Genomic DNA, 27,717 nt, shown 5'->3' on the forward strand with positions numbered 1-27,717 from the left:
CTAAGACTCAGTTTCGATTTCGTTTCCCAGGAGGTTATAGTACTTCCTCCGGCTCACTCGAATGTCTGCTATGGTGCTACATTAAGCAACGTAAGCGATGACCAAGCGAGCCGAAGAGAGTGCATGCATGAAACATTAATTTGCAGGCTTTCTTTAGAATTTCGAGGAGACATGACGACCACAACACTTACGAGACGTGTTCACTATAATACGGGGCGGCCCAGTGGACACACACACACACACACACACACACACACACACACACGCACACACGCACACGCACACACACACACACACACACACACACACACACACACACACACACACACACACACACACACACACACACACACACACACACACACACAAAAGCACAAATCCTTCAGTTTGAACATGTATTTAACCATACTCTCGCTTCTAATTTCAAGCAACACACGTCTACATACAAGAACACTTTCTCATTGGTGCGCGAAGTATCCAGCGTACAGCTGGGAGTCCGAGAAACCTCTCCTATATCCGGTGTGCAAATAATCCTCAGAAAAAGCCTGCTCTCCGCAAGGCAAGTCATCATAAACGACGAAGCTGGGCTCGCGATTTTATCGCGGAATTGTCGCAATATCTTTACGGCTATTCCAAGCTTCAGCTGCGACCGTGAAGATGACGTCTCCAGTGACGTTCCTCATCGTTCAAAGTTCATTGCCGCTTTGTGGCCTCAAGCGTTGTTTCGCGCCTTAGTCTCCGACCAATGATTTTGTCTCGGGGCAGATCGTATACAGCTCAAATGCGAACCTGAGAAAACTTTCTGCACGGTAGCTGTAGGCCGCCTGGGAAACTCAAGTTTGCGCATTATACTGTATCACACGCTAAATAAGATAAGATAACTGTCGCTGTGTGAAGGCATGGTAATCAATGCCTACGCAGACGTGCACACAAATATGCCTGAACGTCCCTAACTAACGAAATAAAGGAATAGCACTTCTGCCGAGCGTTACGTATAAGCACAGATGTGAGAAGGAGGCATGTTTCCATTGGATAATAACTATGCGCATGACCACGTATGCGCTCCCAAAGCATAATCACGCCGGTTCTCTTTCACCATCCTAAATTGCTCCTCTACGATTCGACACTTGCATAGGCTGTGGTACCAAAGGACACATTAGGTACTTCATTTTGTAATATTGCCACACTAGGAACGAAAATGCGAGCAGAACGAAAGAAACAGCAAAGCGGAAACAACGCGTAGCCAGCAGACGTGCAGCTGTTCGGAAAGATCATTCGGTGGTTGCAGCACAAGGCGCACGCACGTTGGCACTGGCTATGGACTGAAATTGATTGACGCACGCGTCGTTTTACTGCCTCTTCCCTTGATGTATTTATCTGCTTCTCAGTGCTGTCATACCCCCATGGCGGCCTAGAGGAGCCATACTGGAGTCACTTTCAATGAGCGCGCCATTATTGGGTATTTTAGCATCTGTAGTGATGTCTTACGACTGGCTTTTGGCAAGCAGCGAATAAATTTGACCTCCAGAGAACTTTCGAAATCATTTCCTTCAGTTTCTCTATCTTATACTTAAGTCTAAACATGGCACCCACTCGACAACGAGTGTCAGGCGAACTGACAACTTTCATGTCTGACAGAGGCTCATGAGGTCACGAAACTCAGCGCAGTGACCGTTATCATTGCTTGGGAACTTCGTGCAGGCCAGAAATGAGTCTCTAGTAAGGAAAGGATATGTATCGCGTCATTTTTGGAGTTAAAAACGAAAAGGACAAAAAAGAAACAGCCATCTACATAAAGCAATCTGTCATCCACGAAAAAAGAAAGTGCCACGTGAGGGGCTCGGGACAGTGATTTGGCGGTTCATTAGGCCCAGGGGTCCGAGCGACAGATGCGGAACGAACGCGAGGTAGAATGTAGGCCACCAAATTCTAGACGGCACTCCGCAGTGAAAAACAAGAAGAGATACGAAGCCCTGGCGAGGCAGGTCAGGACGCGCAAGCCGGCGAAGAGGACCGTATCCACCTGCGCGTCGCGTTTACGAGGTCGTGAGCGCTTACGCTCGAATGCCATCACCGTGGCCATTTCTTTCCTCGTCCCAATAACGAGGCCGGTGTATCTGGAGAGATTTCAGCCTGGACGGTGCTGGCGCGCGATCTTTTTCGACGATGGCGAACCGAACAAACGCACAACGCCGAAATAAAAGCAATGCACTCAAGCACCTCAGAAAAAGAGAACTCCGCGATCATCAACGACGAGTCTGGTTTAACTTTCTGTTTCCATTGTTTTCCTCCCTTTCATTTCCTGTACCCGCAATATCTATGAAAGACGCATTGTTTCGATGACTTTCTACTGAAATAGATTTCCTTCTATCCAGAACATTCCGTCTACGTTGAATATAGTGCACCTCACTGAATTTTGTGTTCATGATGTGCGCGACGTTACATATTTAGTTTCGACTTTTTAAGGCTAATAGCGTAATTACGACAGATCTTTTAGAGAAAAACGCTTAGGATATTAAAGCTCCCAGAGCGCTTGTCAGCCGAGTATTCAAGACTTTTCACCCTCTATTCATTTTTCGAACACCCGAGGCACGCGTTACTCTATGCGCAGAAACTTGCAGTAGAGCAAGTTCGTCGCAAGGCGCAACAAACGCGACGTATAAGCTTTCGTGAAACGTGGTCGGAAAAAAAAAAAAAAAACGTTGTCTTCAATGCGCCGTACTCAATTTTTCAAGCACCACGAAACACGAAGGAGGAGCGCTGTTTTCCCAATCTCCTCGGCGCGTTTCTCTGGCTTTACACCTTGCGAAAAACCCGAACTTCATTGCATTCGGTACGCATTAAAAGCCTCCAATGAAGACGGCTGCGTTCGCTCTTCCACGCTTCAGTCGTGCAAATGCACTTCAATTCACACCGCAGTATGTTGCAGAAATGCTGAAGCACGATTTTCTCAGAGTTAATGCATCGCTGTGTACAGGATGCATGGTCGGAATCAAATGCGAACAAAAGAAAGAAACAACGTGGAACACTTTTTGTGCGCAATTGTTCAGATGATTGCGATGTGGCATCTTGACAACAGGTCATAACACATGTTGCAACGTTGCAAAATACGCTGCAATACCGCAGTTTACTTATACTGCAAGTGCCTTGTAATGTTGCTTCATATTGTTACTCCTGCAACCGTTTCTGTTGATACCAGCGGTTCATTTGACCCCACGGTTCAACAACTCACCGATTTCTGTGCAAAGAAGGGCATATTGGTGCCCAGACGCGTTGTGTACATGACGGATGGAACAACGCCGTTGCGGGCCCTAAACTGTTCTGTCGTGCCCGTATACTACATCCGAAACACACAAAGCTCGCTATCTTCGACGACGACACGTACAGTTCCATTACGGTCGTCAGCGACGAGACGAATTGCGGGAATGAACAACCCATCTGTCCCCTTGAACGAAAAATTCAGAGCATGGTCATCGAGTCTCTGTCTTCACGTCAACGTGACGCCTTGTTGCAGGTGCTATCCCGACGTGCTTCGGCGTTTGACTTCTTCCAAGGCGAAAACCGTATACCACTCTTCCATCTTCGCGCGCTCGCCATCGGATTGACACCGGCTCAGCTCACCCTATCCGGCAGAAGCCTTATCGAGTGTCTTCATCGGAACGGAAGATTATCGTTGAGAAAATGCAAGATATGTTTAAAAAAAGGTAATCCAAGAGTCACCGAGTCCGTGGGCAGCGCCAGTTTCCCTCGTAAAAAAAAGAAAAGGCTCTTGGAGGTTTTGCATTGATTACAGGCGGCTAAACGCGGTAACAAAGACAGATGTGTACCCCGCACCTCCACCAAAACCGTTACGGATGATCGCGTGTTTATTTACAGATGAAGGCTGGCAGAGATGATCGATCGGGAAGATAGCCGTTCAAATGCCAATGCTCGCCGCAGGGAACGTCGTCGTCCTCTTCTTCTTCAACCTCTTGTTTTCACCGCATTACAATATGTTATGCGGTAGTGTGATTCCATATTGTATCAATGTTTTTGTTCGGACGGCTGCTTTGAGTGTTACCTTGTGTTATTTTAACGGTTATTTCTTAATATCATTTTGTGTGCACTCCATGCAGCAAATCCGTTTCGCCGCAGAAATGAATTGTTATAGGCGTGCTTGCCGTGCCTGACATTTCTTTTTGTCCGCATTCTTCGCGCCGGCTATGCCATGGCATATAAGCACCAGCTCGCCCAACAACTGCACACGTGTATAAGATGCAATGTATAACAACAGCTACGCGTATAAGCGTATAAAAGTTTACTTGTATGAGGACTCTTGCGATTGGGAAGTGTTATATACTTATAATACTTCCTAATCACAAGAGACATGGTGGCGAGCCGTACTGGCGCGCCACCATGTCAAAGAAAAATGAAGAAGAAAGAAACAGACCATTACATAAACCGGCTCACCATCCGTGAATACGGATGAATGTGGAGAAGTACGTGGTCTGGCTTCTTTTGTATCGCTTCTTGGGAGCTGGCTTGATTATACGGTAAACCGTGCTGCGTTTACGCAGCCCGAAGTCTGCTTTTTGGACAATGGAAAAGAGATGATGCAGCTAAACGGAACTAACCGCAGACGACTGTTGTACCTCTAGATGTAGGATAAGGAGGAGGCGGAGGAAATAAAGAAAGAAGGCAGGGAGGTTAACCAAGAATGCGTCTGGTTGGCTACCCTACTCTGGGGTACGGGAAAAAGGGAATTGAAATATGAGATAGAGGGCGGGAAGGGGGAGGAAAGCTGTGGTGAGCCCGCGCACGCTCACGCAGAGCCTGGGCGAGTCAAAGGTGTTCATATAACCAGTTAAGAAAGACAAAAGTGCCTTCACAGCTTTGTGGGTCACAGCTTTGTGGGTCACAGCTTTGTGGGTCAACGAGCGATGGGGATAGTATTCAAGTAGCACCTGCACGGACAATGGACGATCGTCCAGTCATCGCCAGAGAAATCGATGTTTTTCGATGTTCTCTTCGCCGCCCCAGACGTCGCATGCAGCACTGTCGGTCATTCCAATCAAAGTATGTGCACGCCTTCGTGAAAGCCATTCCCAACCACAGCCGGTATAGAAGTGATGCCTCACGTCTGTGAAGCCCGGGTGGAGGTTTGGGGCGAAGGGTTCAGTTTGTGCAACCTGGTGCGCCTTAAATTTGGGTGTTCCACTCTGTTAAAAAGAGTTCGTGTGCCAGGTGACGAAGCTGCCTTGAAGAGTCGGTCCTGGAAAGAGGAATGGGTACGCTGTGTTGTTCATGACGTGTCTCTCGGGCAGCTTTGTCTGCTTGATCATTTCCACTGATACCGCAAAGGCCAGGTAGCCACTGAAAAATAACTTCGTGGCCTTTCTGTTTGACGTCACGGTGAGGTTTGACAATTTCGTATGTTAGCTGTTCGTGAGCTCAACGTTGGATAACTGACTGCATGCTGTGTAAAACCGGTCTCGAGTCGGAAAACACGGACTCCCCGAACTGACACAGTCACCTGTTACCCGTTGGAGGAATCGGTGGATGTGTGCAGCTGAATAACCATTGCCCCGGATTCGGGCGCAGAAGTAGTGTAAGCAAGCAGTGCTTGTGATATTGCAAGCAGGAAGTATATAGTCGCGAAAGCAACGAGCAAGAAAAAAAAGGAAAAAATAAAGAGAAGAACTGGAGCTCACATGACCACAAAAGAGGAACTGACGTGTAAAAGGGCGCATTAATGTATCATGTATTCTCCGGGCGCATGCCTGCTTGGCACCACCAAAGACTTCCTCTACACAACTAGTAGGTGTTCAGGTTTCCATACCATATTTTGTTTCATTATATCATATTATTTTTTTAATTACTATATATGTCTGTAGGAGAGATTGGCAGCGCGGGCGATGCCCGCTACTCCTTCTCGCGGTACGTGGCAAACGGTACGCAGGAAATATAGGTCAGCTCAAACAAACGAAGAAGCAAACAACACAAAAACATGCAGTACACTGTGACATGCCTGCTATATACTACAGGGATCACAATCAAATTTACATAGATATGGCTCGTGTGAAATGTTAACTTCAACGTCCGCATTCTACATACCCTCTACCATCTTGTTCCAGTTTGTTGTAAGCCGAAGCTTAGTCCTTGCAATTGTTTTACGTGTGAGCTTCTCCGCACCCGCCTTTGACGACAAGCAAAGATGTTATTCTTTTATAGGTATCTTAATGAAAATGTGTTTCTGTAGCAAATATAGCTTATAATTTTGTCATCTGTTTCTTCTCTTAAGACGCGAAAAACAAACGGCCATACAGTAGTAAATAAGTAGACAGGTAATAGCAATCAAGTTTTTTTTTTTGTAGATATTGCAAGCAAGCGCTGTAAGCTCATGCCTACGCACACTGCGATAACAGTTCGTTCTGACACACGCGTTCGCGCATCAGAAAGAGCCAAAACACAGAGTGCATATGTTGTGACTGGTTGTAAAATATTTAGGCTTGTCATTTTAAAACATTTTTTCGTTGTTCCTAGATTCATAGTCGCGGCAATGGGTATAAACTTCAGGAGCCAGTCGTAACTCCCATATGTACATATGGGAGTTACGACCTTCATTAGCGCATCTCTACGTGAAAAGTAGTAGCCGGCGCCAATTAAAGGCGTTAACATCTAAGCATAAAATAATAATAATAATAATAATAATAATAATAATAATAATAATAATAATAATAATAATAATAATAATAATAATAATAATAATAAAACTCCTGCCAAAGTAAGCACGACCAGAGGGTAATACTTATAAACCTTTTCTTGTGCAGGAACTGCTGGTCACCATATTATTAGCCTTAGCGAGCAATATGCTCGATATTACGATAGTACAGCATATAGCTGTTCGTGTGAACCTCTCTAGCGTAAAAGGAGTTTTGTATATCAGGGTCCAGGACAGAAACTGTTATGAACAGAAACAACTCGGCAAAAGCAGACCGACCGTTTCCTATATAAAGCATGTATCGATAAAGAAAAGAAATGTGGCTGCCGGCGTACTATCTGCGAACCCAGACTGGCTGTATAACCAACCGAACCAAACCTAACTTCTGCTCATCCTATTTTCGCATTCGCGCACTAACTGAGAACAGCGGAAGGGCGCTGCATCATCATATTCTTCTTTGTGCGAACCGCGCAAGAGCGTGGCGCCGACGGACGCTCAAAGAAAGCAACGCAAACGTCTGATCGTCCCGGCGGGGCTTTCTTCTGCAGCGGCAACAAACACACGCGCCGATCGGCTACAACGGCGCTTCGAAGTCGGCTGGCGGAAATAAAACTTAGCCAAGCCGTAAGGTGCGTAACGGGGGCTCACTGAATAGCTTTCCGCTTTCACTGGCAGATTCGTTTTCCGTGTAAGCATGCGCAAATGGCGCCGACACGTAAGGCACGAAATTTGCATCCGCGCAGCCTCACGCACCCCGGATTTGACGAACCCATCCTTCGGATGGAGACAGAATCGCCGCACGCGAAAAGAGGAATTGCGAGGTGCGTTATTCACGGAAATTAGCGCGCTTATATATGGGCCAGAAAGAGCAAGAAAAATGAATAGAGAAAAGAAAAAAAAGGAAACGAAATAAGCCAAACAAGAACAAAGCGAACAAAGCGAACAAAGCGAATAAGCCAACAGCACAAAGCGAACAAACGTGACAACAAACAAAAGCGAAAAAAAAAGGTACAGAAGTTTAGCGTGCAAAGCGGCGAAACCTCGCACAAGACCCGTGCACGCTCGTCTTCGCTGCGCGTGGAGACGTAAAAATAGAGAGAGAGAGAGAGAGAGAGAGAGAGAGAGAGAGAGAGAGAGAGAGAGAGAGAGAGAGAGAGAGAGGCGGATGGGGGCCGAAAAAAGTAGGCCTCGCTCGTCGCTGTGAGCGGCACAAGAAGGGGAGCTTGTTCGCGCAAAACGAGGGCCATAGCTGTGCGGGAGGCGTTACTTCTCTTTTCCTGCAAGTCGGGAAAAAAAGAAAGATAAGAAACAAGAAAGAGAAAAGGAGCGGGAGTGATTCTGGAAGTAGCATGCGCACCGCCGCCGCAACAGCGATGATGCTCTGGCCCGCGATGCGATGAAAGAAGCTGCTATAGATGATCAAAGAAAGAAGGGAGAAAAAAAAGAAGAGGTCGAGACGGAATCGGGCTGAAAAGAGAGGAAATCTCGTCGGGCAAGTCTGCGCCGTTCGAGAGCTTACGAGACGCCAATACGTAACCGTGTGCTGTAAGTTGCACCCGGAGCAGGGCGGAATAAATGAAAGAGCGTCTTTTTTTTTTTCTCTCTCTCTCTCTCTCTGCTCGTTCTTTTTCTCTTCTTTTTTTCTAGCTTAGCCCACACTTCGTGGACTGTCGCTACACAACGAGCAACAGCTTCCTAGAAAGTCACGAAGGCGAGAACTAATGGCGAATACAATCGACCCTGTGTGAAAGAGCCAATTGACTAATTGATTGATTGACGTGTATTATATTTCGCTAATTGTCTAGCAGCACTTGAGTTCCAGCCCACAGGTGTGGTCATGCTGACCCTTACGATACCGTTACTCTCGACATTCAACGCAAAATCTGTATATATGTTTATCCACAGAGTGTACAAGATGTCCATAAACACTGCCCATATAGACCATCAACTCGTGAAGTCACGCAAATGAAGTAATGCAGAACAATATTCTTCAGAATGTCACTAGGCAGCACAAACTGCAGAGAAAGTCAACAGACACTGTTGACAAGCAATGCGTATGGGATTTAGCGGGTATACTATCGCAAAAAGGAGATCGAAACCAGGTTTTTTGTTATGTTTGTTTTAAAGTTACATAAAGAAAAGAGTGAAGATGGCAGCGATAGAAACGCGCCGATTGTTAATCAGCTCCCACTTGTGATTAGATATTGCCAATAGGAAATCTGCGCGTTACATAGAGTACTGCCGAAATGGAAAATCTCAATTGAAGACTGCCAGAATAACAGTTTATAAAGTGTCAGTCTGGGCTGTACCGTAACATTTCTAAAGGAATATCACATGGATTCATTTCTGAACCTGTCATGGCGTGAAGTTCTCTGACCTGTGTATTCGCAGGTCCTGTATTCGCAGGACCTGTGTATTCGCAACTGACCTCAAGCAATGCATGCTGAACGTGTATCGTGAAAATACATGACTAATAAGAGCCCAACGGCGACGTTATTTCGCTTCTGGTATACGAACGTCTAGCTCTGGCTAGGTGACCAAACGGTCTGCGGTGCACGTTAAGTTGCAACTACATAGAACGCATGGTCGACGTATCTTCAATGGGGTGGCGTCTATCGGCGCGTCCATTTCACGCCCCACGATAGCCAGGATGGTTTCACAACCGTGTTTACGAACGTGACTAAGACGAACCAACTTGCTGCAAGGACTGCAGCGGGATCATCGCGTAGCGCGAAAAATAGACGAGCCGATTTCAGGTCAAGTCTGTAGACGTCAGACGCACAGTCCCGCCGGAAATGCCGACGCTTCTAAAAACACCGCTCACCAGATATAGACACCGTAGTCGCCTTACTTCCGATGCAATGCACACTGCCGCCAAGCGATGAAAGCTCAATCCGAACGTGCAACCGCGCCCGCTCCACGACTGATACAACCAGGACATTCTTGCTTCCTCGCCTCCGGCGTGACATTAAGGAACTATCAGTGACAGCTGCCGTAGCCTGCACGCGGCGTGGTCTGGTCAGGGTTTTTCTCACACGTCACGCCACGCGGCCAGTTTGGCCACAGCGATTCGTGAATGTGTGCATCGGGTTCACGGTCCGTTAATTCCTGGGCGCGCACCGAGTCACACCACCGCTGTCGCATTTCGCACGCCGCACGCGAAAGAGCCCGCCGTGATGTCGGCTTGCTCGCCGGGTCCGCGCACATTAGCAAGGCCTCGCGGCAACGGGCGGCGCATTCAAAGAGGTCAGTCACGGTGTAGAGCTATATGAACGCCCTTTCTTCCGGCTATACGAGAAAAAAAAAAAGAAAGCGCCGTCGCTACGCCTCGACGGTAAGGTCGATCGCCGACGACGGCGAAATCGTTTATTGAGAACGATGCGAATTAGTCGCACAGCGTCGGCTCCATCGCAGCGCATGCTGCGCCGGCGGTGCCGTGCTCTCGGAACGGTGCGACAACGCATCGCGGTCGATGGCGACATCAAGTCTCCCTCTACGCCGTAGTTGCACTCATGGGGACGTAGCTTAAGGAACGCTGAGGCGACCCATTGATTGCGCATGCATATTATACTCCGTGCCACCATCGCAGTGAAAGCAGTTCTGATATAAGAAAGCAATTGAGCCTGACCATGCGCTGCTGCCTTCTTTTCTGGGACGTGTGGACATTTGCTGCCTCTTCCTATTCTTCTCTAGATGTGACGCGTCCCTGCTCCCGGGAAGAAGGCCAGAGCTTGTGCTGAAGGCAATCTAAAGCGAGCACTTCCTTCTCGCTAATATCGAAGCCTTCTACATCCTTCGGGGAAATGAAAGGAAAATTTGGCGTCTCGTTGTTTCCATAATACTCTATTGTTCTGCGCACAGTTGACTGAGTGCTGTATTAAAGTGGTAGCCGCACAAACTGATGTCGAAGGAGACTGGGCTAGCAAGCTGCAAAACAAGTTTAGATGTTATTCCATTGCGGGCATGTAACAACTGTACAGGGAGAGAGAAATTTTATTTCTTAATGACTCTTAGTCTGAATCTTTACCGTTGGAGTCTATCTGTGTACCCGGTCTTTGTGCTGAGTCCAATTGTCTGGACCCATTGACCTACGTTATGCGGGCCACCGGCAATAACCACAGTGTGTAGAGCGTAGATCTTGCGATGGAGCAGTCCAGCTTTGCCAAGCGTAGCGAAGAGAGGGTGAAGTGCTTCAGCGAGTCTAGTAAGAAGAAAGTGCTCTAGGCCTAATCCCAATGAGCACGAAGTGCTTTGGGGTATTTACCACATATTAGACGCCCCAGTTTTCGAGGTCTGGTTCCAATCTGGCATTGTATATATCATCGTTGAGTAATCAAGGACAAGCGAAAGTTGTAAACAGCAAGCCCGCTTGTTGAGCCATTTTTTTTTTAATTCTTAGCAAATCATGCGAGTTTGCAAACTACTTGATCAAAGACGAGTGAGGCTGTCACACTTTCCCGCCAAAGGAGACCATGCCACGGGCATGCACCATGCTCTCTATGCTCACGTAGTCTCCTCTACCGATGCCACAGCTGAGTGCACCCTATTCGGATCAACAAGCTGAATTAAATATTTCGGATTTCGTAAAATAATAACGCGATTCAGTCACAGGCATGCAAAGTTCCCGTTCGAAATGGGTGCGCGACAACTTCATTGAATATCCTGCAAATTGATGGCCTGGGTATAGGCCGCGCCGGGCGCAGCAGAGGAATCCTGTGTGTCGGTAGCTTCCCGGGCTTGCCGGATAGCCCAAAGTTGGTCCTGAAGATCTGAGCTGTTCAGTGAGGCTCTCCACAGCGCCCCTAGTTCATCCTGGGGGACTACAATTCTCCTCTGAAATATTTCGCAATCCCAAAGTATATATATGCGCTAGGGTGGCTCCTGTATTATCACATAATTTACATTTGGCCTCAGGGTATAATTCTGGAAACGTGCGGTTAAGATGTGCATCCTCTTACTTGCAACGACATGCTTATCATTATTTTCACCCCATTTTAAGGTGTTCTATTGGCGCCAACAGCAGTTTGTTAAGCCTTATGATGCCTCCAATTGCATTAAGCGCTTCAAAATCTCGTCATATGCGCTTTAGCTGGCACGCATTCCGCATCCTAGGACATTTTCGCACTGGTCCAATTAGTTATTCGTATACATAGCGATTGTTTTAGCCTTTCCGCGATATCAGCAGCGTTCCACAATTATTCTGTATTTCTTCTAGCGGCCCCAATCATCCCACATCTTTGTAATTTCTCCCGTATGTTTCATACATTACACCCTTTGTCATCCTCATAATTGTCCCTTCTTTCCGAATCTCGGTTCTCTCCCAACAATTGCTTTTTTTAACTAGGTTGGTGCTATTCGCAATCAGCGAGGTTTTATAATTTCCTTCGACACTCCCTGTTACGCACTGCGTGGTAGTTTCACCTGCATATCACGCGCAGAGTCTTCGGTATCCCTGCAGTCTGTCGTCCCGACTTTTTTTTTTTTTTTTTACTGGGCGCGGTCTGGAGCTCTGCACACACACCTTTTGCAAGCGCTTTTCTTTTTTCCTGCGTACTTCTGGATAATACTATATTACTCCTAACAGCCTCACTCTAAAAGGTGCCTATGTAATTAAATTGCATGCGCTGTGCTTACGGTGTTTCTCAAGTTTCACGAAGGGGAAGCTAACCCAGGCCCTTATTCAGACACAAAGAGAAGTTGTTCTTTCGCTCAAACTGCTCCTAAGTGCAAATACCAGCGAATCGTGAAGTCAGACTCATTATTAGTGAAGGCAGACAGCTAATCGCAAACAGCACTTACGAACGAAAATCTTTGTGACTTCACCCTCCCCCTCCCCTCCTCAAAAAACAAAACAAAGAACATGTATTCACAAAATTTTCTTACGTAACGTCCACGAATGTTTATCGTGGCGGCGACCTCCTCACTATCGCGCCGATCTCTGTCATGAGTTGCCCACCCACACGCGGTCCAATCCGCAAACTCTCTTACGTATTACATGCCTAATAAATAATGAAAGGCACACAGCTGTTGCTGACAGCATGGATTTCAAGCGTTTGACTCTGTGTATTGATGCACACATGCCACTTGCTTTCTTCCATGGACTAAAAAAAAGGAATGTGACAAACCGTCCATGAGACTCATACACGTGAGACAACAATTCAAAAATTTTCAATGAAACGGAATTTTATAGGAAGCAAGAAAATACATATGAAGCTAAAATACAGAAAGGATGATGATGCTTTGATGGAAACAAGCGTCAGTTCGGAGCATAGCGAAACTAGCCAGAAAGAGAACAGTCCTGAAGAGAGAAAGACAGGCCGCGCCGAGGTGGGACGCCCTGTTTAGTACCGGCTTGGGAACATTCGTTCCCACTGCCTGCTCGAGCGTGGAGCACGCCGTTGGGACGGGCGCCGAGGTTTCCGGGTTGTGCGCGCCAACCGCTCTTTCTTTTCCGCCGCGTTTGTCGCAGAAATGCATCGAGAAAAACGTTTGCGCCTGTTTTGTGCGGCACAGAAGTGGTGGAGGACTTGGGCGAGTCACTGCTCTGTTTGAATATGTAATTGAAAAAAAAAAAAAAAGCTGCCAGTGAAAAATAGAAAACACAAATAGACAGCACCATCTCGCAATAGCGAACCTCTAGAAAGATAAATTTTCGCTATAACGAAACTGACTAGTAGGGTGGAAAACCCGACGTAAGTAATACGTGCTTTTGCTAAGCACGCCAGAGCGCGGCGTGCAACTAGAGATACACAAGATTCTCCCTATATACAACTAATGCCGACTATAGTGCGCTAGGGTCCAGTTGTAACAAAACCGCTCATATTGAGAAGGGTATCTGCGCAAACACTGTTCCATGTTTCAACTGCAAGACGAACAGTCACGCACGTGAAAATACAGCACATTCTGTGTATATAGAAAATCGGTTTAATGAAATCACAGGGATAGTAAACATAAACATAGTTCTGCGGTTGTTGCATGCCCGTGTAAGCAGTATGCAAATGGAGGCACAATATAGTCTCACTGAGGATAGAAATATTGATGTGTGCAACGTTACTCTAAATGAGCTACTATGATATGCAGGCGATAAGAGCGTATATGCTGGGAATAACGTTAAATCAAGAATCATCTCGAATGCGAGCTGTAATAAAGCGTTAACTAAGCGACACGCGTAAGTACTGATAAAAAAGAAGTTCTGACAGTCGGCAAACAGTACAACTACACATGATATATGACATTATTAAAGCATGTCTTGCACCCGATTGCCTTTACACGCTGAATTGACGGTAACGTCCCTTATATGACCAACTTCACCTGTCGGATATCTATGTCAAGCCAAGTGAAATTTCTGAGGGTGTGCTTGGAACACAGTGCTGCGATTATTATACGGTGACCTCAGTAGAAATAACAACAATCAAGAAAGGATATCGGCGTGTGCACACTGCAGTTGCTTTCATGCAACAAAATCCTCCGAGCGGAAAGGCCACCTACTTCGCACTTAGCCCACGCGAAACCGACTCCACAAAAGCAGCGGCAAAACAATATCAGCCGCAACTGTCCACGAGATTGCCATTTATGATTATTATGCACTCAAAATGCCACCGACAAATCCGCATACTCGGCCTTTTATGTTCACACCCAGTGTTCCGTTATTACGTGCGAGCGATATTCACTTTGCTTCATCACCGTCCTTGTATCCTCTTTCCATAATTTATGAGCTGTTTAACCGACCGCAAATTAACAGACCGCGAGCACGACGACCGAAAAGGAAGCACAGTGTCCAAGTTCTTGACCAGAGCGAGGGGCGCCACAAAGCCCAATCGGTGATCCGCAAATGCGCCGCACACACACACACACACACACACACACACACACACATACGCGCGCGCACACACACACACACACACATACACACACACACACACACATACACACACGCACACACGCACGCACACACAGATAATTGTGTTCGGGTTTATGTTCGCGTGCGTGCGTGCGTGCGTGCAGGCGGGCGGGTGTGCCTGCATGCCATGCGCTAGGACATTATCGCTGTGCGAACAGCTGCCAGTCGCCGGAAGGAAACAAGAACGAAAACGCGCGAGCACAGAACGCCCGCGCGCCGCCCAAGTTAAAGGCAGCCCAAGTGCGCCGGCAGCGCCGCGGCAGCGCCGCGGCACCGCCTCGCGTTGGGGGGAAACATGCCTGGGAATCGAGGTTAACCGCTCAACAAAGAAACTGGACTGCGCGGCGGCAAGGCTACGCGCCGCTAGCCGCCGTCCACACCCTTCGACGTCGGCCGCGCCGGCCACAGTTGCTTTGCGCGCCTTGCGTCAGCGGCGCGCGCCTTGCTCGTCAAGAGCTTGCGCGCGTGCATGCATGCGGGGTATATACGTACAGTGCACGATGTGTCAGTGGCCTTCGCCCTCCGCTGAGGGATTCAACGTTTCGAAACCGCTATACAGGTCATGGGCTAGGTTGTGTTTTGAAACTCTCTTCACACGAGGACTTTTTGTCCTTCGTTCGATGCAATAAAGTGTTTGACGCAAGCACGTCTGTAAGAATGACCGACAGCGGGGCGGACTTGATTGCGTGACTCCGGAACCAGCGCGGACACAACAACGCAAAAGAAAAGAATGGAGTGACACAAGATCGTGATCGCTTTCGCTTACCTTTCTTCTGGAAGAGTGGTTCGGTCATCGGACAAGTGTAACGAATACTTCAACGTTTTCTCCCGCACTACAATGCGGAGCATCGAGTGCTGCTCACCTGCCTTTTTATTTCGCTATTCTTTTCGCCTTACGCTACCCATCCGGAGGTCGGTATGCAACCGTAGTTGTCTCTTGCTACCCTCTCCAATCTCCTTCCCTTTCTTCATACGGTCGGTTCCTCTGCCGGTGGCCCTTTCAGTGTCGACTGAACCCGCCCAGCTTATTTTTTCGTTTCCTCCAATGCAGGAGATGGAAACTATAGAGCTTACCGCTTCAGATACCAGCCACGTAAGACCCCGCGTCGACAGGGCCATTAATAGCCCCGCGGTTAATCTTGGAAAGCGAAACTACGGCCACCCGCCATAACTCGCAGCGACTAAGCGAGGCAGGCCAGGTTGTCTCGCTCCGCCCACTCCCCGCAGACTCCTTGAAAGACGACCTCGCGGAGCCTTTCGCAATCTCTTATAACATGCCGAGCTCTCTCTAGCAGATCAAGAAACGCATATGTAAGACGTTAGCCCCAATACTACACGTTATCACAACTGCGGATCTCGCTCTGTAGGTGCATCAAGCGCGGTGCGCACAGAGCCTGGACCGAGCGCTGCGTCGAAGCGATGAGGGTCGGCCGCTGCATACAGCGGGGTGCTGCTCCTGCAAGGACGCGGCGCCAGCGCGAGCCTCGCCCGCGTGCGCAACGGCGAAAGTTTCAAACGCAGCGCGAGTAACGCAGTGCTGCGTGCAAGGTCTTTACAGCACCATGCATACTCCGGCAGCGCGAAGCCGCGCGGCGGGATTTCCATCTCTCCCCTCCGCCCTTTTCCCATCTGCGTCAGGCTAAGCTGCTCGCTTATCCCTCGGCTACTGCAGGCACGAAGGACCTCTCGCCGTGCGCCGCTGTCTGACAGGGCGCCGCACGCTTTGCTTCCTTTTCTTTGTTGCGTTTTGAATCTGTTTCTTTTGTCCGACTCGAAAAGCGCAACACCCCTACGTCCCTCGCAGAGCTGTTGTGATAGACACGTGCTTCGACTTCGGAAGAACTCGCCCGGCTCTCCGTTTTCCCTGTTTTCTTTTTTCGCGCTTCAAACCAGCTTTTTTTTTTTCGGAAGTCAGAGGAAATGCTTGAAGTGTGAGTATTGAAAAATTAAGGCACCCATGCTCCGATTTGGAGCCGGCTCAACACTACACAAAAGCAGTCAGTGTATATATATATATATATATATATATAAAGAACGAGAAGAAAGGGGTATATATATATATATATATATATATATATATATATATATATATATATATATATACCCCTTTCTTATATATATATATATATATATATATAAAGAACGAGAAGAAAGGGGGTTAACCGAGGGGCTGCGAAGGCTGTGGGTTCATTTCCCATCTGCGGCAAGTTGTTTTTTCATCCACTTTAATTTCCATTAATTTATAGTTTCTTTATTTCATTTATTAAGCACAAGTAATTTCCCCTATGTTGTCCTTGGTGTCAGTGTTTGTTGGCTTCTTATGATATGACTATATATATATATATGTGTGTGTTTCGATGAGAACTACGATATCCTGCAATATGTTTATAGTAAGGATGTGCGCCTTCCACATCAGGCGTGGTGCAACAGCGCCTACTAAGGATGACCGACGTTTCATACAGTGGTAGGGCGTTGTTCCTTCTGCTCCCGACGCATACGACCCGGTGGAGGAAGTTCAAATAAAGGACTACTCTGGCAGCGAATAAGGGTGAACCCAAAGCTGGCGTTTCTATACCAGAGACTCGTCGTTCTGGAAGTTATGACGAAGACATGTGGTCTTGTCGGCGCGTTGGCGCCAGACTGAGGCTTCCCCCGCTTTTAATTCTCATAGTGTTCTGTGACTATGAAAAAAAGATGTCAATAATTACATCTGAAGTAGCAAGGCTTGCGTCTGAACGGACTGTCATCTTTAGCTTACTTTGAACGCAGCCAGTCAGTCCGTCGGTCGGTCGGTCAGTTGGTCAATGCAGTGCAATGCAGTGCAGTGCGATGCAATGCAATGCGATGCAATGAATGAATGAATGAATGAATGAATGAATGAATGAATGAAATATATGCTTGATTGGTAGCGATGTTGGCAACTTGCCCATTAAGAGCCTACAAAGGCAATTCCGCAGTGCACCTGATTAAAACTGACCACACGAACGTGTATAGTGACCACGTCTCGCGGTGCTCTTTTCCTGCTGCAGCGGGGAGACGGAAACACTCGTGATGCGGTGACATCGGCCCGAACCAAGGGGCGCCGGACCCCGCTGTAATAACACCGTCGCAGAAGGGGGGCAGCGGGCCGCCCTCCGACCAGGTGGCGCCATGAAGACCGGCACCAAGGACGGCCTGCTCTCGGACGAGGACAACTCCTTCGACGAAGACGACGAGACCACGCCGCTGAACGCCGCCTACGCCAGGTGAGCGCGGTGTTCGAACGCTCTGGGCTTACCTTCATCCGAGTACAAACTGCGTGTTCGGAATGGTGCTGGGCAGAGATGTTCTGCAGAGTGCGATGACTGGATAAAAACAGGTGTGCAAGACGCGTATGTAATCATTATTTCTTCCATAATGTGTAAAACGGCGCTAACGACACAGGCCACGGAAAAGAGGATGGGACGCACGCGGCGCTGACTTGCAACTGTGTTTATTGGAAAAGCACGATTGCTTTATGAAGCCTTACATCAAACGTGCGCGCATGCTCAATGTCGATAAAAGCACTTGTCATTCCCAAAACGTTGCCTCGTGGTCGCGGGTGAGATCGACATCTTTGTTGACCCCAGTGCAATAAGCCCATTTCTTTCGAAGACAAAGGCTACGAAAGGCTGACTAACACAGCCACTACCTTTTATCATTATCTGAAATGCTTCCGCCTATTATTTTGTACTGCTATCAATATGCACAAACAGGATTCGTGTGTCATCAAAAACAGTTTACACTCGAATTCGAAACAGTGCTTTGTCAGGTTTGTAGATTTCTTGTCAAAATAATTCTGGTGCTCCGCTAGCCTCACATTAATGCATCGACCTGTCTGCCCAACCTACGTAAGGCCGCAGGACAAAGGGATTTGGTAGACAACAGCAATCCTACCGGGGACGGGCTTTTTTCCATGGTTTATTTTACAGCGTGTGTTCTTTCCTATTCCTTCTCTCTTTCTTTGGACAGCTGCTCCCACCTTACCAACTTTATTAGTAGCTGAAGACAAAACTCTGACACTATATCTGGCAGAGTTTATTGACATCATATCTGGCACTTTATTTATTTATTATTATTATTACCGTCCCTGTGTTTCTAAACTTGTTAGCTTGTTAGCTCTCACCATGGTGGTTGGTTAAACGGTTTATACCTATGTAATGGAAAAGAGCTTCTTTCGGGCACATGAACAAAGCGTAGGCGACGTCCACCTCGCTTAGTGTATAAACAAGGTGAGGTTTATTCTGATGCGGAGGTTAAATTATCTACTATGAAAGCCTAGGGGTCCGTGATCCGCGAGCCAAAAAAAAGCTGATCTCCCTGACTGTCGCCAAGTAAACCTCAGTGCCCTCTGACCCTGACGTGTCGGGCAGGCCGCCCTTCGCGCCACGGCGTTGGCCTTTCTTCGGAATATGGTGAACGTAGCTGAATGAGCGCATAAACGGCAGGCACGCTGAAATGAAAAGCACCCTTTTGCCTCTCACCAAAGCGCCGCAATGTGGCACAGTGATATAACCAGGAGTCTCCAGGCGTCTCTGAAAGTTAATCACATTACGTATGTGAATCGCAATAATGATAGCATAAGATGCTGATTTTGCGCATATGCCACGCGTCTGAGGTTTTAGAGAGCTTTCCAACATGGCATAGCATTTTGTGATTATACACATCTGCCACACCGTAAACTAATAAAACATATTGAGCTTGGAACGCATGAGTCATAAGTTTAGTTGAAGTCTTATAATATGCGAGGTATGGACAAAGAATTCCAAGACATGACGGGAGAACCGGAAAGAGACAAAGTAACAGGAGCAAGTTTACTCTTGAGCGAGCACAAAGTGTTGAGTATCCGAATGCTGCTTCGCCTAGCAACTTGCATGAATAGTTAAAAACGATACCTAGTCAGAACACCTGTGTAATAGCTTTCCCTGACACACATGACTGGCGCGTTGACTTCCTAAGCGATGGTACCGTTATGCACGTAGAAAGAACGTCAAAGTGTCAACATAAACATATTCCCACTTTGAACATGTACCAACCAGACTTCTCGCACCTGAACTTCCGCAACACTGTTGTCCCGAATTTACTTTGGATGTCCCGAGAAATTAAAATTCTCGCAATTGTCCACGTCTTCTATAACTATTTCAGCAATATACGAGCTTGTATTCAATTTGCCATTAAACTGCAGGTAATCTTTTAGCATCGGCCGGCACTAGTGGTTCCCTCTGACTATGAGCCCATGGCATCCCAATCACTTGTGCTGTAAATCACTTGTTTCCATTCCTTCATTCCTTCAATATTGCAAGAACTGCAAAGTCGGCGAATTTATCAGATGCTCATCATGCGTCATGCGGTGCATGCCATTCATGACGGCTATGCGTCCGCTTTCAGAACAGCTCTAAACTGAAAGGTTGACCTTGCCGCAACGACATAGTTTCATCTTCATTCCAAGTACTCACCTAAGAAATGTCTGAGGTTTGCCGTAAATTTTGTCGGTTGGTTACTGCATCATGACAGGGAATACTAATAAAGAAGGTATGATGCACGGAGTTCTGCTATACCACGCAGGGTGTGCCATTAAAGAGCTATGGATAAGGCGGATATTGTGTCCCGCAGTGTTGCTTACAGTAAGCCAATGCGAGAAACAAAAACAACATCTGTTCGGGTTCCGTACAGACTTCCTAGCTCCTTCCCCCCGAGCACGATATTGCTACCAGGCGTTCTGGTGAGCTTTCGAAACACGACGAAGCCGTGGGTATATATGCAGCATGCTAGCTTTGAGGCTGGTTGTTCGCTCCGCATAAGTTGCTGACATAAAATCTGTTCTATTGACCTGGCGCGCTATTTTATGCGCTTGTCATGCGGGGACACACTTACGCAGGTTGGAAAACCAATGATGCGCATGGGTTTATATCGAGTTCAACTGCGAGGCTGGAACACGCAGGCCGTAGCAGAAATGTTGGACGCTTCCAAAATTAAATTATGGGGTTTTACGTGCCAAAACCACTTTCTGATTATGGGGCACGCCGTAGTGGAGGACTCCGGAAATTTCGACCACCTGGGGTTCTTCAACGTGCACCTAAATCTAAGTGCGAGGGTGTTTTCGCATTTCGCCGAAATGCGGCCGCCGTGGCCGGGATTCGATCCCACGACCTGGTGCTCAGCAGCCCAACACCATAGCCACTGAGCAACCACGTGCTAAAGAAAAAAGTCGCGAAGAAACCTGACATTGAGTGTGCGCGCCCGCCAAGAGTAGCGAATAGCGATGAGGACTTGGACGCAAAACAAGCGCTCAGCTTTTCGCCTTTGGCCTTTGTTGGACGCGGAGCTCTTGTTCTCTACTGACCTTAAGCTTATCTTGAACGAGAGGCGGCACAGGTTGAGCGGGCAGCCGCTTGAGGTGTTCTTGACAATTTGTTTCAATGGCAGAGAATAAAGCAGCATGTGTTTTGCTGGCCAGAGCATTATAAATACCTCGATACCAATAAAAACAATGAAAACATATTTTGGTGCTTCGTGCACTGTCCCGGAAAGTGTCCCGATTTTCTTGCTGTCTCATATGCAGACCACGTCCTCATTTTAGCAATGTTTGTGTCCAGGTTTTTCCAACTGTACAGATTACTATTCCAGTGCGTGTTCTCGGAACATGTACCTTAGGTAAAAATATGGTCCAAATTTTCGTACGTGGGTCCTCTAGTGCTTGATCACACCAGTGCTGTCAGCTCCAATTTCACCCGCAGCTTCGCCGAATGGCATGAAGTCCGTCAAATTCAAACACGCGCGAAGCTGCGGGCCCGCTCGCCAATCGAAATACACGTGCCTGCAGAGAAACCAGCGCACTGCATTTCATCCATAGCGAACAGACTCGACTGGCGAAAGGGCGACCAAGTAAACAGTCGCACAGGACAGCAAAACCGCGGCGAAGCGAGGTCGATTCCACGAAACGACGGCGGCGGCACAACAGCGCGGGCAGCCTTGTTCGAATTGCCTCTCGGAGGTCATCACACTTGACACGCACATGCTGGCAGACAAAAGGCACTCTCGCTCGACCTGGCCTCCCGACTCAGTCCGCTGTCCGCGTGTTCGACGGGTCGAAGCATAATTTTTCGCGCTGCTGAATAATGACGTAACCTTCCGCTTGGAGCACGTCCTCGTAATAACCTCTCAACGACGACGACCCACCTTTTCCTGCTGCCTCTTGACAGCCGGCCATTCGCGGCGAGTCAGAGTGGCGATCGCGCCTGCCCGGCAGCCGGAAAGGGTTGTCAGGAGAAGAGTCCAGAGCAACAAGTATGTGTGTGTGTGTGTGGGGGGGGGGGGGGGGGGGGGGGGGGGGGGGAGCGTGCGTGCGTGCGTGCGTGCGTGCGACAGAAACCGAGGGAGAGAGACAGTTGCGGGAACGCGTGTGACGTTCCCGCAACTGTTGGTAGTTGCGGGAACGAGCAAACGCGACCGCCTTGAAAGAAGACGGAAGGGCATCCGCCGAAGCGCGCGCACTTTCGCAAAGCCGCCGCCGACGTCTTTCGCGCTCATTTAAATTCCGCTAACCCTTGGTGCCGACGAGTGATGGACGAAGAGCTGGGGCGCACGTTGCCCCCCGATCCGCCCACACGAGGTCGTTCGTTATTTCGCACGCGCACAGACGCACAAACGCACACACGACGCGCGTGTATTGCACGACTAAACAGGTAGCCTGGCTAAGAAACACTCGCGATAGGCCGAGCGGGTTTTTACCCCTCAGCACATAAAAATGCGCGGCGCGGACGCGCTCGTGCTCGCGCTAATTGGGAGATTCCGTAAAACGCGTCAGTGATTTATACTGGTCGTTTCTACGCTTATGTGCGGGTAGACTAGCTGAGGATGAAACCGCAGGAACCTCTCCAGACGGCGGGTAACCTTAAGGTCGCGTCCTAACTGAGCACTGCGAAGCTTGGGAGAGGTCGAGTGTTCCACTCGAGGGCGGGTTAACGAGGGTCGGCGGGAATGGGCCTTGATGGGCTCTTACTCGTTAGACCCCACTGACTCATTCAGGGATCAACAGCTCTCGAGGAGCCGTTGGCGCCAGCAAGATAGTGTAACCTGCCCACGCGTGGCAGATGACCTCTTGTAGCTCATATACTAATGCGGCTATAGTATAACACGAACTCAGCGCGCATTTGAAAGACCCCTTCACAGTGCGGAGATATATAGATTCTCCCATGACGACAGCAAACGCTGCCCGCATTCTCGGAGTGTATCTACCGTTGCCAGTACTTTATGCCCGAATACAAAGCTGGTACGTGCCTGCATGGAGACTCACTCGGGAACCAGGTGCACTTCCAGTAGGCAATTTCGTAAACGTAGATTACAGTCGAGCGTCCACCGATGCGTCTATCTGCGTGGCATTTAAATGTCGAAGTAAATGCCAACGTTTTATATGACTCGGTAAGTCATAGCTAGGCACAACGGGAAAGTAAGGCATAGCAGGTATCAAAATATAGAAGGAAAAATGAAAAAAAGGCGGGGGTGGTGGTTGACTGCTTGGCTACGTCTACGCGGAAAATTTGTTTGTTATTTATTAGAATTTACACGAGGAGCAGGATCACCATCGTGTATAGGCTGTCCCTTGACAAGAAGTCACAATCATTTCGATGCAGTAAATTACATACGGCAAACACAAAGTAAAAGAAAACGAAAATAGAAGAAGTCTCTTTGTCGACTTTGGTGGAAGAATAATCCGGTGTTTATCCCACCCGTGAAAAAAAATATCATCATAAATCTTGCAAGTCGCTAACAAATTACCTCGATCTTGCATTGCGCAATTCGTCCCGGTTGCCCAACTGCATGCATTCGGCTGCATTCAGCGTGAAACATTCTTTTCACAAGAAGCTCTAAAACAGTGCTGCAAGCGCTGAAGCTGTGATTTTTTTTTTTCGCGCGGTAAATGCTATCGGGTTTTGACGCAGCCCATCACTGAAAGAAAAGTTTATGCGCACACTCTGAGCTTTGCGAACCTGGAAAGAACGAGAGAAAAAGAAACGACTGTCCAGGAGGCTTTTTTTCTTGCGGTAAGCATTGACAATCGAAACAAGTTAGAACGACTCGGGCAGAAACATTGTCGGTTTTCTTTTCCCTCATTTTAACCATGTCGTTTCCAACGAAAGTTTCCTTACTCGGTGACAACCTAAGAAATTTGCAGGAGCTCCGCCCACAAAACTACGCTTTACCTTCCCTATATGTCTCCGCGCTCCATGCAAACCATTTCTGCCACTCTCCCGATTTTGACAGCGAAGCTGTTCGTGGCTAAGGTTCCATGGATCTTTCGTGTCCGTCAACAAGTCTGCGTGTGCAAAAAACTCAGCTCCCGAATTTGATACAAAATCGCTTCATTCTATGCAAAAGCTTATATGTCTCATTACTTGGGTATGCCTTTTCAGTAGATTAGTTATCAATAGGCACCATATTCAAGATCAGTACTCTGATGTAGATAATATATTTTTTCGCTTGTTTACGAGGTATGAGCCATTGATCGTCTTGCAGTAGGTGGGAAAAATGGTTACATACATACATACATACATACATACATACATACATACATACATACATACATACATACATACATACATACATACATACATACATACATACATACATACATACATACATACATACATCTAGTACAATAGCGGGCCGATCAAAACCAGACTTACTTTGCGCTAAAAGAGCTTGGTTTGAAGTGCGACAGCAATCCAAGTCCCTCAACTACCCAAAAACGGTCGTGTAAAGATTTAACTTTGGCCAAGATTCTGTCTAAGGTTCCAACCGAACCAATAAGCGTATATCACAGTATTTACAAGGCTACCGTCGCTACCATTACCACATGACGGAAATAAATATATGTATACTCTTGTCCAACCATACGTGATGCGCTATAGATTCGCTGGTCATCCGCCTCAATTTCGCAAGGTTTAGGAACTTGGGCCCGTTCTAGAATTTATATTCTAGTTTTATTCATTTGTACGCATTTTTTGGTCTGTCATACTTGTGAAATTTACGAATCTATAACTTCACGGATTGGCAGGTATGCAGTTACCGACAGAATCCAATATAGAAAGTTGCTCGCCTCTACCGTGACGTCACGTCCATGAGCGGAGTAAAGTGGCTGGCGTATTTACGCAAATTCTGTTCGAGTTGGACAGCGGTGTGCCTGCCAGGTGCTGGATTCATAATTAAGTTGTAACATACTATAGACAGAACTCTGGCGCGACGATCGTTCTTCTGCCATGAGAATAGTTATTTGGATGTGTGCCTGTAGCATCAAAAACATTGCAGTATTAGCTATTATGCTTGAAGGTTTCTAAATTTTCAATAAGTCGTGTTTTTATAAACACATTAAGGCGATAAGCTTCTGCGCGCGCGCGTAATTATTGTAAAAAAAAAACGCATTTAAACACAACATTTCTTTAAGCATTGTTTATCAAACACACCGAGCCATTTGAAGCCAGAATGACACAGTTAAGGCAAATACGTGTGATATACCTATCATTCCCATTGCTGGCTGAACTGCCACGCTTGCAGCTCCCGTAGACAGTGGCGTCGGAATTCACTCTATTATATTTTATGGAACGCTCTGCGGGCTCAACCACTTCCGCTTCGTTCGAAAAAGGGCTTGACGCGCACGTGCTATGCAGACACCCACTCGACCTCCCCACATCTCACGCGCTCGCGCTTTTACCTGCACGTTCACCGCGAGGGGCCCCACCGCAGCGCACACGTGGCTACGCATGCGCACACGCAGCAAATTCTCCCTGCACTGCTCTCGTGCTCGCGCGCAACTTCCCGGCAGGTGGGGCGCCGCGGCTCCTCGACGCCCTCGTGCAATTGCGGTTCACCACCCTTGACGCGTTCGGCCGCGCGTATGCTCTTAGCGGCCTGAGGCCCGTCAAGTGCAGTGTGAAGCCTCCGGGAGGAAGGAAGGTTCACGTCGTTTCGCACTTGGCAGATATCGGCGTCTTGATTCGGTGGGTGTTGCCCGGCAGGCGCGCGCACGTCCGTCCGTCCGTCCGTCACATCCTCGGCGTGCATGCATTCCGTTCGCTCGCCTCTTGCTCGCGCCGCGGCTACCGCGCGCAGGGCCGTCTTTCGCTTCACTTCGGATTGCTCTCAATCTCTGCCGCCGTCTCCGTATTCCCCCCCCCCCCCCCACCTCTCGACTTGTTCTCGCTTTCTCCTCGCGTCCGCCAACAAGCCCGTCGGTCTCGAAAGAATGTGCGACCGACGCTACCCAGTGGCTCACTTCGCATCGCAGCGTCGTACGCTTTTAGTTGCACCGTGGGCGAAGTCGCCTCGCGGTCGTGATCGCCGCTCCTCTCCGAACACAATGGCACCGACGAACGAGCGCGCAGAGCAGACGATGCTCCGATCAGTAACGCTGCCCTATACCTCGAGAGATTCGTGACGAGATGCCCTGCGAGAAGTTTCGCATCGTGAGACGCGACAAATTATAGCGTTCACCCACTGACGCCCCTTGGTGCTGTGGCGTGAAAGGGGAGTGAACGCGCGGAATCTGACGGCGTGTTTGTCGGCGTTCCTCTAAATGTGGAGTAGCGGACGAAAGGTACCCTGGTGACCATCGCGGTTGCAGACGAATTTCGCTCCGAGCGTTCTCCTTGACGCTTGTCCACTGCTTCTCTCGAAACGAACCCTCTAGCACGGCTGCCCTCTTACCACCGAGCGTCCATGCACAGAGACTATAAAAAGCCGGAAAGTGTGCCATTGTTGTTGCACCCCAAATTGGCACGTAGCCACTATAAAAACGAGTTCGGTAGCTATGAGATGCGAAAATGAAAATGTTTTCCTCTTATATGTACGTTGGCGCTACGTATTGTTCTATTACACAGTCACGTTTTCATATCATGTGCTCATCTTTGCAGATGCAAAGTTTTCCACGGGGTTTCGTAGACCTGTGCAGTCTTTCTTTCTCGCTAACTTTTTTTCCTTCGATGCGATGCCATTAAAGTTAAATTATGGGGTTTTACCTGACAAATGGCACATGGTGTTAGAGGTCCAGTCAGGTGACTTGTGTCGACACCTTTCGCCTCAGCACCATGACAATCACGTACTCGTGCATTGTGAAATAAACGCATTGTCACTGCGAAAACCCCGATCTGATTGAGGCACGCCGTAATGGAGAGCTCCGGATTAACTTTGACCACCGCCCGGGGTTCCTTTAACGTGTAACTAAAACTAACTTTCAGCATTTCCCCTCCATCGAATTGCGGCCGCCGCGGCAGGGATTAAACCGAAGAACTCGAGCTAAGCAGTGCAATGCCATAACCACTAAGCTACCCCAGCGGCTCCCATTCGATGCTCCACTAATCGCCTCGAGCTAACTTGGCACATGTGACGAAGGTTGTCGGGCGAAGTAGAGGGAAGTCTGTCGTACGCAGAGATATTATAAACAAGAAGATTGTGTACACTGTACTAGCGAAAGCGTGATTAATTGGACCTAGTCATGTAATCTCGTCGTGTTTGAGACAGATTTCAAGTGCAACAGGGTAGTGCTAATAAGCCTGTTTTCATTTTCACGTCTCTGGCCAAAAGTTTTCTCCCTTTGTGTTGCGTTCCCGCAGATTTAGGTGTCTCTTTAAACGCATGTCGCAGCGATTATCACATTAACGTTCAGAACGGCCTGCCTTGAGCATGCTTCCGACTATAGGCAAAGGCACATCACGTATGCCGGAAGGCATCCAACGCCTCACAAATTACTTTATAAGCGCTCCTTCTTGTAAGCATATAACAGCAATTAATCCGTCACTGTCACTGCCATTGCTCCGAACGCGCCTCACGAGAAAAGATAAAGAGAGTTGAATGCTAGCGCAGCAAGGCGCGAATAATTCATGGCCTATGTAATAGACAACGTCGGCCTCTACAAACTCGCTTCAATCACTTTTGTTGCCGCTGTTTTTTTACACCTACAGTGGGGCGGATGTAGCATTAAAAAATAGGAGCACTTCCGCGGCGTGCTCAATCACTCTTTACAATGCTTGTACTACCTCGTCGAATGTGCATATATTTTTTCATTTAGATGATCCAAGCACAGTACTACGTTTACTTTCCTGAG

General features: G+C 48.0%; 1 protein-coding gene across 1 annotated transcript in view; it reads left to right on the forward strand.

Moving 5' to 3' along the window:
• Positions 1-27,717, forward strand: part of kkv (hyaluronan synthase-like protein kkv) — a 97,294-nt gene that overhangs the window by 22,246 nt on the left and 47,331 nt on the right. The window contains exon 2 of the mRNA XM_050188894.2: positions 17,630-17,845. Within this exon, the coding sequence (XP_050044851.1) occupies positions 17,751-17,845 (95 nt within the window). The 5' untranslated portion in view covers positions 17,630-17,750. The remainder of the gene's footprint in view (positions 1-17,629; positions 17,846-27,717) is intronic.

Source organism: Dermacentor andersoni, chromosome 2, assembly GCF_023375885.2.
Source record: "Dermacentor andersoni chromosome 2, qqDerAnde1_hic_scaffold, whole genome shotgun sequence".
NCBI lineage: Eukaryota > Metazoa > Arthropoda > Arachnida > Ixodida > Ixodidae > Dermacentor > Dermacentor andersoni.